At 51.5% G+C, this 12,658-nt stretch overlaps 2 protein-coding genes across 2 annotated transcripts in view; both read left to right on the top strand.

Moving 5' to 3' along the window:
* LOC108788099 (zinc finger protein 62 homolog) overlaps positions 1-12,658 on the top strand; it is a 949,422-nt gene that overhangs the window by 239,446 nt on the left and 697,318 nt on the right. The window lies entirely within an intron of this gene.
* LOC108788076 overlaps positions 1-12,658 on the top strand; it is a 240,035-nt gene that overhangs the window by 44,622 nt on the left and 182,755 nt on the right. Inside the window, exon 8 of the mRNA XM_018557808.1 lies at positions 8,191-8,206. Within this exon, the coding sequence (XP_018413310.1) occupies positions 8,191-8,206 (16 nt within the window). The remainder of the gene's footprint in view (positions 1-8,190; positions 8,207-12,658) is intronic.

Raw genomic sequence — 12,658 nt, 5'->3', positions numbered from 1 at the left:
GCGCTGCCAGGACAACCCCCCCCTCTACAACTCAGCCCTAGCCGTGATAGGGTTTATAGTTCCACCATGGCCATGCGAAGGTTTAGAGATCACTCCGCACGAGCCTTAGCCTCACAAATTGCAGACTCCTTGCACCCCTTTCCCCAACCTACATGGCCAATCAGACCCCAAGAATGGTGCCTGGGCCTAAACCAGGAGTAGGCAACCTCCACACCCCTAACTGTTGTAAACCTACAAGTCCCATGAGGCATTGCAAGACCCTGACAGCCACGATATTTGGTAGGTTCACCATGGCTGCGGTGCCACCGGTAATCCACTGGTGCAGAGGGTTGGCGCCATTTTAGTGAATACAATGAAGTGAACTTCTAAATCTATTGCCGATGTAACCCCACAGCTCCGGTACGAGAACGGCCAACAGCGTGTGGAAAATGACCATTTATTAGAATCTCCAACAGATACACAGAGAGGGACCGGGACAGGAAGTGTCCTCACTTACAGATTTCCGTGACTGAGCTCCCATTGGCGGCAGGAGATGGCCGGGGAAAAGCATCAGTTCTAGGCTATTGATGGCTATGGGGTAGGTGTATCCCCCCCCTCCCCCACCCCCTTCAAGAGCATGGACTTTGACCAATCCATAGTACACATCTCCACTCAACGCCCGGTACATATATAACACTAAGGCTTCCGATCCCCCATCTCTGTCCCAATGGGAAGATCTCCTATCATCTCCTGGCTATGGGATGGGTGTATCCTCCCCCCCAAAAAACATGGACATTGGCCAATCCATAGTACACATCTCCACTCAACACCCGGTACATATGACACTAAAGCTTCCGATCCCCCATCTCTGTGCAAACGGGGAGATCTCCTATCATCTGCTGGCTATGGGGTGGGTGTATCCTCAACCCCCCCCTCCCCTCAAGAACATGGACATTGGCCAATCCATAGTACACATCTCCACTCAACACCCGGTACATATATGACACTAAGGCTTCCGACCCCCATCTCTGTCCCTATGGGGCCATTTCCTATCATTTCCTGGCTATGGGGCAGGTGTATCCTCACCCCCCCAAGAACATGGACATTGGCCAATTCATAGTACACATCTCCAGTCAACACCCGGTACATATATGACACTAAAGCTTCCGATCCCCCATCTCTGTCCCAATGGGGCCATTTCCTCTTCAGTAGACACAACACAAACAGAGAGGAAATCTCTTTGACTTTAGAGAAATCCCCGCTTCTTTGTCATCGATCATTGGCCAATACATTTCGGCTTCGGTGATCACTCAATGGGTTCTCCGTCACCAGGAACAATAGTGAGGGTGCGATAGGAACCTCGATCCAAAAAAAAAAAAGTCCGGGCTTTACATACACTGATTAACAAAAAGTACAATGATCCTATTTTTAATGGGCGTGGACCTTCTGTAGACATGATGAGGCCCCTTCAAGGTGGATTCCACTGGCTGCAAACTAGTTCCATGGACGTCAGAAATTCATTGGCTCCGATAGGCCATATCAAGGCCATACTTGATTTTCCATAGGAAGTCTTCTTGCTGCAATCTTCCTATATACAAAATGTGCATAAAAAAGATTATCATGATTCTCAATGGGCAAGAAGGGTCTAGGACGGGAGTAGGCAAGCTCCGGTCCTCCAGCTGTGGTGCAACTACAAGTCCCATTAGGCATAGCAAGACTCTGGAAGGACTCCCAGAGGCAGTAGCAGGATGGAAATGGTAGTTTCATTATAGCTAGGAGGTCTAGAGTTTGCCCACCCCTGGTCTAGGAAGCCGGCCAGGCTGAGAAGACTTGAGGCCTCGAGTTTGCCCACCCCTCGTCTAGGAAGTAGGTCAGGTTGGGAAGACTTGAGGGCTCGAGTTTGCCCACCCCTCGTCTAGGAAGTCGGCCAGGCTGGGAAGACTCGAGGGCTCGAGTTTGCCCACCCCTGGTCTACGAAGCCGGCCAACCTGGGAAGACTTGAGGTTTGGTTGAAAACAATTAGAAAAGCCCAATCTCTAGCCGACTTCAAATTCATAGTCTCATCTCATCATAGTCATCGGTTTCTGACCTCCCCAGGCCCGTAGTGTCGGCCTCAGCACAAACGGGGGGGCATTGGTTCTGTTTCTCCCTGGTATGGATCTTCTCGTGTTTGACCAGATGCGACTTGGTGAAGAACCATTTGCCGCACTCCATGCACGGGTACCGCTTATCCCCGGTGTGGTAGCGCTGGTGCTTGGTGAGTTCCGGGACGCTGCGGAAGTACTTGCCGCAGTGGGAGCAGCCGAACGGCTTCTCTCCCGTGTGGATCCGCAGGTGCTTGACGAAGTCGGGTTTTCGGATGAAAGGCTTGCTGCAGTAGGAGCATGTGAAGGGCTTCTCGTCGGCGTGGATCTTGCGGTGGCGGTTGCACTCCGAAATGCTGACGAAGCTCTTCCCGCACTCGGGGCAGGAGTAGGGCTTCACACCGGTGTGGGTGCGCTCGTGCACGACGCGTTCGGAGAGGCTGGCGAAGCCTTTGCCGCACTCGGAGCAGACGTAGGGCTTTTCGCCGCTGTGGATCCTCCGGTGCGTCACCAGGCTCGAGCTGTGGCTGAAGCTCTTGCCGCACTCGGGGCAGGAATACGGCCTCTCTCCGGAGTGGATGCGCTGGTGCGTCACCAGGCTCGCTTTCAGGCCGAAGCATTTGCCGCAGTCGGGGCACGGGAACGGCTTCAAGCCGATGTGGACCCTCTTGTGCTGCTTGAGCGACGACTCGGAGCTGAAGCATTTCTGGCACTCGGAGCAGGTGTGAGGCTTGGACCCTGTGTGGGTCACCGCATGGGCCTTAAGGGTGGAATTCCGGGTGAAGCTTTTCCCGCAGTCGGAACACGAATACAGCCTGTTCTCCTCATGGAGTTTACGGTGCATATTGAGCATCGACCGGACGGTAAAACACTTCCCGCAGTCGGGACAGGTGAAGGGTTTGTCGCCGGTGTGAGTCCTGTAGTGAGCATCTCGGACGCTTTTAAAAGTGAAGGCCTTGTCACATTCAGAGCACATATAGGGCTTCTCTCCCGTGTGAAGACGCTGGTGAACTTTCACCGTCGCCCGGGCAGTGAAACACTTCCCACACTCTGAGCAGGCATAGGGCTTCTCCCCTGTGTGGACTCGGTGATGGCTGATGAGCATGGACTGCAGCCGGAAACACTTTCCACACTCGGAGCAAGAGAACGGTTTGTCCCCCGGTGTCTGCTCTTCATCACTGAGACCCTCTTCTTCTTCACCCGATTCCTCTTTCACGATTATGGAGAGATACTTGGCGCGCTCCTCAGGTGAAGAACAGAGATTTGGCTTGAGATCTTTTTCTTCGTCTGAGAGAGGTTCCTCTTTGATAGGATAGGTTTGGGTGGAAAAGTCAACGTTTGGCTTCTGGTCTTCATCACTGGAGAAGGGCTCCTCTTTGATAGGATAGTTGGGGTGGGGTGGGACAAAATCTGGCAGCTGTTCTTCATCACTGGAGAGGGGCTCCTCTTTGATAGGATAGTTGGGGTGGGGTGGGACAAAATCTGTCAGCTGTTCTTCATCACTTGAGAGTGGCTCCTCCTTGATGCAGATGGAGAACTGCTCTTCACCCGAGAAGGATTCTGCCTTAATATGGACGGATGTGGAGTCCATCGCCGGATCTTTCGGTGGACCTGTTAGGAAGAGATACATAGCGTTTATCAATGTGATCACGGCGCCTTCCCTCCCACCATCAGAATTCCAGAGGTTCATGGAGAGGTCTTCCCCAACTCAGATCAAGGAGGTCATGGATGGTCATCCTATCTCTCAGGTAGACCTCCATCATGGCCTTGTGTCCTCCTAAAGACTCCCATTACTCCACTGAGAAAAAGTCCAGTGACATCCCGGCAAGGCAAAAACCAAGCCCCTCTTGGCAACAATTTACATTTCCTTGCCACATATCATGCTGCTTCCCAGAACATGTCAATTCAGTTCCTGCGTAGCCCCTGCCTAGAGTCAACTCCCAGTCAAGACCGCCATGGCCAAATGAAAGCCAACTTCTATTCCCAGTCAAGACGAACTGGAAGTCAGCTTCAAATGCCATGGCCTACTGGAAGTCAACTTCCATGCCATGGCCTACTGGAAGTCAGCTTCCATGCCATGGCCAGCTTCAATGCCATGGCCAACTGGAGGCCAGCTTCAATGCCATGGCCAACTGGAGGCCAGCTTCAATGCCATGGCCAACTGGAGGCCAGCTTTAATGCCATGGCCAACTGGAGGCCAGCTTTAATGCCATGGCCAACTGGAGGCCAGCTTTAATGCCATGGCCAACTGGAGGCCAGCTTCAATGCCATGGCCAACTGGAGGCCAGCTTCAATGCCATGGCCAACTGGAGGCCAGCTTCAATGCCATGGCCAACTGGAGGCCAGCTTCAATGCCATGGCCAACTGGAGGCCAGCTTCAATGCCATGGCCAACTGGAGGCCAGCTTTAATGCCATGGCCAACTGGAGGCCAGCTTTAATGCCATGGCCAACTGGAGGCCAGCTTCAATGCCATGGCCAACTGGAGGCCAGCTTCAATGCCATGGCCAACTGGAGGCCAGCTTCAATGCCATGGCCAACTGGAGGCCAGCTTCAATGCCATGGCCAACTGGAGGCCAGCTTCAATGCCATGGCCAACTGGAGGCCAGCTTTAATGCCATGGCCAACTGGAGGCCAGCTTCAATGCCATGGCCAACTAGAAGTCAACTTGGACTCCAAGTCAAGGCCACCATGGCCAAATGGAAGCCAACTTTGACTCCAGGTCAAGGCCATAATGGCCAAAAGGAAGTCAACTTCGATTCCAAGTCAAGACCGCCATTGCCAGGGAGAAGTCACCCCATATCTCCAGCAGCTATGGCACTTGTCACACCCTGGTAATAGGTCAGTCCCTAAAAAAACAGTCAATAAAAACTTCCCCCCATCTGCACACAACACCAAATCAAATGAAAACTTCCCAACAACCAACAACAGACCCCCCCAACAATGTCCTCACCAGCCACAATCCGACTTTCGGCCCACGTTTCCAATCGGCTTTCTGCTGCTTCTGCCTGGGCAGGAAGCTTCTTTGCGTCACTTCCTGCATTTCTGTTCCTTCTCACTTCCTTACTTATGCGTTCCATTGCGTCGGCATTCTTAGGAGGCTTTACGTCCTTTATGAAAGATTTCTCAGCATAAGGAAAGCTGAGGTAACATTGGGGCTCGAGGACGTTATTGTTCCTGGGAAATGGGAAAACAACAACGCGGGGAGGGGTGGAAAGCAAACTCATCTGCAGTTCCAAGAGCGGCCGGCAGGTGGCGGCGTCTGACAGCGCTGTATTTACTGAATACTGCTGCATTCTGCAATGTGACCGCTAGGTGGCAGCAGCGGGCAGCGCAGCATTCAATGTAATGAGCACAGGCTCTGGATAAATTGGAGTCAATGTGAATTCTTATTATATTGGGCTTATTATACATTTGACTTATTGCTCCAAATTACAAATATAAGATTGGGGTTCTGAACTATCCAACTTTCAACATATGGAGGAGTTAACTGCCCAGCTTTATAATTACCATACCACAGATATGACCAAAGGGACCATTTGGGTCGATTACTTGTTGTTCATTGGTGTCATTGGGGGTGGGGACCAGGGGACGGTGTCTCTTCTGGACCTGATGGTTCTGTTCTATGAATTAATAAATAAATGGGGTTGAGAGTGATGCTTCCTGATTGCAAGGTAACTCAGCCCACTTACCAATCATTAAATTACCAGGTATGGGTGGACAAACCTTCATACCCTGACCCTACTGGGCCCCTGAGATTTGTGACAAGCCAGTCCTGGTCATACAATGTTATAAATATTCAGTGAGCCCTTCTAGAAGGGTCTATGCCTGGAGAGAATGTGAGTCCTGGGATTTAGGCTTTGCCTGGAGAGGATGAGAGTCTAGGGACTCAGTCTTTGCCTGGAGAGGATGAGAGTCTAGAGATTCGGTCTTTGCCTGTAGAGAATGTGAGTACGGAGACTTGGTCATTGTCTGGAGAGGATGTGAGTCCAAGGACTCTGTCTTTGTCTGGAGAGGATGTGAGTCCAAGGACTCTGTCTTTGTCTGGAGAGGATGTGAGTCCAAGGACTCTGTCTTTGTCTGGAGAGGATGTGAGTCCAAGGACTCTGTCTTTGTCTGGAGAGGATGTGAGTCCAAGGACTCTGTCTTTGTCTGGAGAGGATGCGAGTCCAGGGACTTAGTCTTTGCCTGGAGAGGATGAGAGTCTAGAGATTTGGCATTTGCCTGGAGAGGATGAGAGTTCAGGGACTGAGTCTTTGCCTGGAGAGTATGTGAGTACAGCGACTTAGGCTTTGCCTGGAGAGGATGTGAATCCAGAGATTTAGGCTTTGCCTGGGGAGGATGAGAGTCTAGGGACTTAGTCTTTACCTGGAGAGGATGAGAGTCTAGAGATTCTGTCTTTGCCTGGAGAGTATGTGAGTCCAGGGACTTAGTCTTTGCCTGGAGAGGATGAGACTCTAGAGATTTGGTCGTTGCCCGGAGAGGATGTGAGTCTAGGGGCTTAGTCTTTGTCTGGAGAGAATGATAGTCTAGGGACTCAGTCTTTGCCTGGAGAGGATGAGAGTCTAGGGACTTAGTCTTTGCCTGGAGAGGATGAGACTCTAGAGATTTGGTCGTTGCCCGGAGAGGATGTGAGTCTAGGGGCTTAGTCTTTGTCTGGAGAGAATGATAGTCTAGGGACTCAGTCTTTGCCTGGAGAGGATGTGAGTCCAGAGACTTAGTCTTTGCCCGGAGAGAATGTGAGTACAGGGACTCAGTCTTTGCCTGGAGAGGATGAGAGTCTAGGGAATCAGTCTTTGCCTAGAGAGGATGAGAGTCTAGGGACTCAGTCTTTGCCTGGAGAGGATGAGAGTCTAGGGACTTAGTCTTTGCCTGGAGAGTATGTGAGTACAGGGACTCAGTCTTTGCCTGGAGAAGATGAGAGTCTAGGGACTTAGTCTTTGTCTGGAGAGGATGTGAGTCCAGGGACTCGGTCTTTGCCAATCGGAGTCTGAGCCAATAAATGCTGCAAGCAAAAATTGAGAGCATGGATGGTGGTCATTCATTTGCCCCCGGGGGGGTTGGTGAGTGCTTTGTGGCAACTGTAGGCCAGATCACCAATAACATGGCTAGAAGTGCCCTTTAAACCCAGCGGCTCCTTAGGAGGTCATCGCTACTTTATGATTCAGTGGAACTGGGACACAATGGGAACCAACGCAACTGTAGGGTTGTGTTGGGTTAAGTGCAGTCTGGGTTCTGCTGCCCTATCAGGATGCACTCATGGATGGACTACTATTAGAATATCACAGCGTATTCAATTTTCATTGGTGCAAACCAACAACAGACCTTAAGTGGGTCATATAACGGTCTGTATAGATTTGTAGCCCCCTTCAAGTATTCTCTTCCGCCACCTTGGGTTAGAGGAACAATATTATCCATATGTAGACCCCTCCCAGGTCTAAAGCTCTTGAACATGCACACGAAGGTAGTCACACACTTCACTGCCCCTTTCTATTTGGATGACCAGAAGACTGGGATCTCCTCAACGCAGGGTATGGAAACTGTGACTTCTATGGAGGAGGTTTGGGACCCAACGAGACAGTATAACCATACAGGTCATGGTGGGAAAGGACTAAAGGGATCATGGCTTGTATGGAGTAAGGTTTGGGACATGACAAGACATTATTAACATACAGGACATGGTGAGACGGTACTAAAGGAATTAATAAGCCCTCCAACATAATAAGTCCTGTTGGGTCCCAAGCCCACCTCCATAGAAGCCATGGTTTCCACACACTGCACTGATGATGCCCAAAGAGCCTGAAACAGCTATATGCAATTTGGAATACATGGCTCTGTAATATTGGGCTGGATTTGGAATATACACCAATGGTTTTGGATGTGCATCTAGCTGATGGGACGTAAGGTGGTTCTGGTCTGGATGTACATCTAGCTGACTGGAGGTAAAGCAGTTCTGAAAGGAACAGCTAACTGATGTGACGTAAAGCGGTTCTGGATGTACGTCTAGCTGATGGGAAGTAAGGTGGTTCTGGACGTACGTCTAGCTGATGGGAAGTTAAGCGGTTCTGGATGTACTTCTAGCTGATGGGACATAAGGTGGTTCTGGATGTACGTCTAGCTGATGGGAAGTAAAGCGCTTCTGGATGTACGTCTAGCTGATGGGACGTAAGGTGGTTCTGGATGTACGTCTAGCTGATGGGATGTAAGGTGGTTCTGGATGTAGTCTAGCTGATGGGACGTAAGGTGGTTCTGGGTGTATGTCTAGCTGATGGGAAGAAAAGCGCTTCTGGATGTACTTCTAGCTGATGGGACATAAGGTGGTTCTGGATGTACGTCTAGCTGAAGGGAAGTAAAGCGCTTCTGGACGTACGTCTAGCTGATGGGACATAAGGTGGTTCTGGACGTACGTCTAGCTGATGGGACATAAGGCGGTTCTGGATGTACGTCTAGCTGATGGGAAGTAAAGCGCTTCTGGATGTACGTCTAGCTGATGGGACGTAAGGGGGTTCTGGATGTAGTCTAGCTGATGGGACATAAGGTGGTTCTGGATGTACGTCTAGCTGATGGGAAGTAAAGCGCTTCTGGATGTACGTCTAGCTGATGGGACGTAAGGTGGTTCTGGATGTAGTCTAGCTGATGGGACCTAAGGTGGTTCTGGGTGTATGTCTAGCTGATGGGAAGTAAAGTGCTTCTGGATGTACTTCTAGCTGATGGGACATAAGGTGGTTCTGGATGTACGTCTAGCTGATGGGACGTAAGGTGGTTCTGGGTGTACGTCTAGCTGATGGGACATAAGGTGGTTCTGGATGTACGTCTAGCTGAAGGGAAGTAAAGCGCTTCTGGATGTACGTCTAGCTGATGGGACGTAAGGTGGTTCTGGATGTAGTCTAGCTGATGGGACCTAAGGTGGTTCTGGGTGTATGTCTAGCTGATGGGAAGTAAAGTGCTTCTGGATGTACTTCTAGCTGATGGGACATAAGGTGGTTCTGGATGTACGTCTAGCTGATGGGACGTAAGGTGGTTCTGGGTGTACGTCTAGCTGATGGGACATAAGGTGGTTCTGGATGTACGTCTAGCTGAAGGGAAGTAAAGCGCTTCTGGATGTACGTCTAGCTGATGGGACATAAGGTGGTTCTGGACGTACGTCTAGCTGATGGGAAGTAAAGCGGTTCTGGATGTACATCTAGCTGATAGGACGTAAAGCGGTTCTGGATGTACGTCTAGCTGATGGGAAGTAAAGCGGGTCTGGATGTACATCTAGCTGATAGGACGTAAAGCGGTTCTGGATGTACGTCTAGCTGATGGGACATAAGGTGGTTCTGGATGTACGTCTAGCTGATGGGATGTAAAGCGCTTCTGGATGTACATCTAGCTGATGGTACATAATGTGGTTCTGGATGTACATCTAGCTGATAGGACATAAAGCGGTTCTGGATGTACGTCTAGCTGATGGGACGTAACACATTGTCTTTTCATTATTTATAAAAAAACAGATAACAAAATCTTTATTGACAGGAAACGTCTTCACATTTTGTACAATCTATGACAAGACCATAAAGTCTTCCCACCAGCTGCTGGTCCTATGTGGACAATATTGACAAGTCAATGTTTTCTATCTACAACATGATACGGGTGCTTGAGGTCCGAGACAGCAAGGCAACCGGAACGTCCAAAAGGAGGTCAGCCATGGAAGCCGAACTAGTTTTTTCGTGACAAGTTCCACACAAGGTCCCACCATCCTGCCTTTAAGTAAGAGAGGAAGGCCTCCCTTGCGAGGCCGAGCTGCCGATTCCCGTTTACCTCGCGTGGATCCTCTGATGTTTGATCAGGTCGGAGTTGCTAATGAAAGCCTTGCCGCACTCGGAGCAGGGAAACGGTTTTTCCCCCGTGTGAGTCCTCAGGTGGATGACGAGGTTGGACTTGCAGATGTAGCTCTTCTCACACTGTGAACAGGCGTACGGCCGCTCTCCGGTGTGGACCCTCTTGTGCCGGCTGCACTCCGAGCTGCTGCTGAAGCGCTTCCCGCAGTCCGAGCAGGCGTAAGGCTTCTCCCCGGTGTGGCTCCGGCGGTGCGCCACCAGCTGCGAGTTGGTGATGAAGCACTTGCCGCACTCGGAGCAGGAGAAGGGCCGGTCGCCGGAGTGGATCTTCCGGTGCAGGGCCAGGTTGGAGCTGTTGATGAAGCACTTGCCGCAGGTGGGGCAGACGTACTGCTTTTGGCCGGAGTGGATCTTGCGGTGGGTCACCAAGTTGGACTTGCTGCTAAAGTGTTTGCCGCAGTCGGAGCACGAATACTGCTTCTCGCCCGTGTGGATCCACTGGTGCGTCGCGAACTGCATCTTCCGGCTGAAGGCCTTGCCGCACTCCTGGCAGGAGTAGGGCTTGTCGCCGGAGTGGACCTTCCGGTGGCTGTTCAGCTCGGCCTTGCTGATGAAGCGCTTGCCGCACTCCGCGCACGGGTAGGGCTTCTCCCCGGTGTGGCTCCGCTGGTGCCGGTTGAACTCCGACTTGTTGCTGAAACACCGTCCGCAGTCCGGGCAGGCGTAGGGCTTTTCCCCGGTGTGGATGCGCTGGTGGGTCACCAGGTTGGAGTTGCTGATGAAGCACTTCCCGCATTCCGAACAGGCATAAGGCTTCTCCCCGGTGTGGATCCGCCGGTGGGTCACCAGGTTGGACTTGACATTGAAGCTCTTGCCGCACTCCGGGCAGGAGTACGGCCTCTCCCCCGTGTGAATGCGCTCGTGCGTCTGGCAGTCCGTCTTACAGTTAAAGGACTTGTCGCACACTGCGCAGGCGAAGAGCTTTTCGCCAGCGTGACCCCTCTGGTGGCCGACCAGCTTGGAGCGATGCTGGAACCGCTTCCCGCATTCCCAACAGGAGAACGGCTTCTCGATGGTCGGGTTGGTGAGGTAGTTGCGGCTGCACCTGCCCACGTAAGGTCTGGTTTCCTGAACACGACCCCCAGGTACGTCATTGTCGGAGTCAACGTCAGAGAGGGTCTCCTCCTTTATCACAAAGGTCGTGTATTCTATAGGATTGACGGTCGTATGGTCATCGGCGTCACTCAAACTCTCTTCGTCCGATGTGGTTTCCTCCTTTAAGTGGGCCGAGCCACGGGCATCGCTGGAAACTGACTCTTCCTTAACGCTACACTGTGCAATTTTTGTGGCTGTATTAGCTTCCACACGTGGGGGAAGTTCTTCCTTCCTTGACAGGTCCTCTTTAATACAAGAAACATTGACGAGGCCTTCTTCTTTATCTTTAATATGACCCGAAGAATGGTCCACCAGATATGACCGAGAAGGTGAGTCAACTATCTTGACCTCTTCACTTTGGGAGGACTCCTCCTTAATATCTGTGGGTGGAGTGATGTCACATGGAGGGAGATCTTCTTCACTAAGAGTTAGTGGCTCAGCCATGTTCTCCGAGGTGTGGCTCCCGTCTCGGTTATAAGGGGAGGACAATCTGACAGTTGGGGGACTTGTACCAATACCATAGTCTGGTGACGGAGAAATGGTGTCCTGAGGACCTCCAGGCAGTGGATCTGTAGGAAGGAAAGATATGGTTCTGAGAGGGTGGAGAGACTTCTTAAAGGGTCAGTCCACCCAAAAATGATGTCTTGTTTTTCTGGACACTGTAGAGCAGGGGTAGCCAAACTCTGGCCCTCCAGCTGTGGGTGAAACTACAAATCCCATGATGCTTCTCTCTCCGGGAGTCGTGGCTATGAGAATCTTGCAATGCCTCATGGGATTTGTAGTTCCACCACAGCTGGAGGGTTGGAGGTTTGCTACCCCTGCTCTAGAGAATCACACCACTGAACGGTCCTTACGCCTCCCACTGGTGAGCTCTGGATTGGTGATGGGTTTTATATTGTGCAATAGGAAGGACAGGAACACCTAGGATGGTGGCATGTGTAGAAGTGGAACTGGGAACTATGGCGGGGAAGGCCCATCACTGGAACCACAGAAAGAAGGGGGGACTCAACGGGCTCCACCTAGAGATGGAATGTCACTTTTGGGTCAGCTGACTCTTTAATAAACAGAGGACTCCGGTTACGGGAGAAGGGACATTCTTGGTACAGAGAAGCGTGTGCGCGGGGTGCTACAGGTTGCTACAAAAGAAGGAAGGGAAGGCGGGTGGAAGAAGGGAAGAGATGTAAGGAGTAAGAGATGGAGGGAGTGAGGATAGGACGAAGGGATAATGGGAGGATGGATTGAGGAAGTAAGGGAGAAAAAGAAATGGAGAGAAGGATGGATGGAAAACGGAATAAAGGAAGGGTAAGAGATGGGGTGCGAGAGGAAGGAAGGGGGGAATAGAGGGAAAGGAGGTGGAGGGGTAGAGGAAGGAAGGTAGGGAGGAATCTATGGGGAGAAGGCGTGGAGGAAGGAAGGTAGGGAGGAATCGATAAAGGAGAAGGGGTGGAGGAAGGAAGGTAGGGAGGAATCGATGGTGCAGGAGGGGTGGAGGAAGGAAGGTAGGGAGCATAGGCGTCACTACAGGGGGGCAATTGCCCCCCCTGTGTTATGCTTTGCCCCCCGTGTGCCCCCCCCCCGCTAAATTAAGCAGCTGTGCAGTCTCTCCAGTGCTGGTGCTAGTA

The sequence above is a fragment of the Nanorana parkeri genome, unplaced genomic scaffold (genome assembly GCF_000935625.1).
Source record: "Nanorana parkeri isolate BGI_ZX_2015 unplaced genomic scaffold, ASM93562v1 scaffold305, whole genome shotgun sequence".
In the NCBI taxonomy this organism is placed as follows: domain Eukaryota; kingdom Metazoa; phylum Chordata; class Amphibia; order Anura; family Dicroglossidae; genus Nanorana; species Nanorana parkeri.
This window is presented reverse-complemented; position numbering and strand designations above follow the sequence as displayed.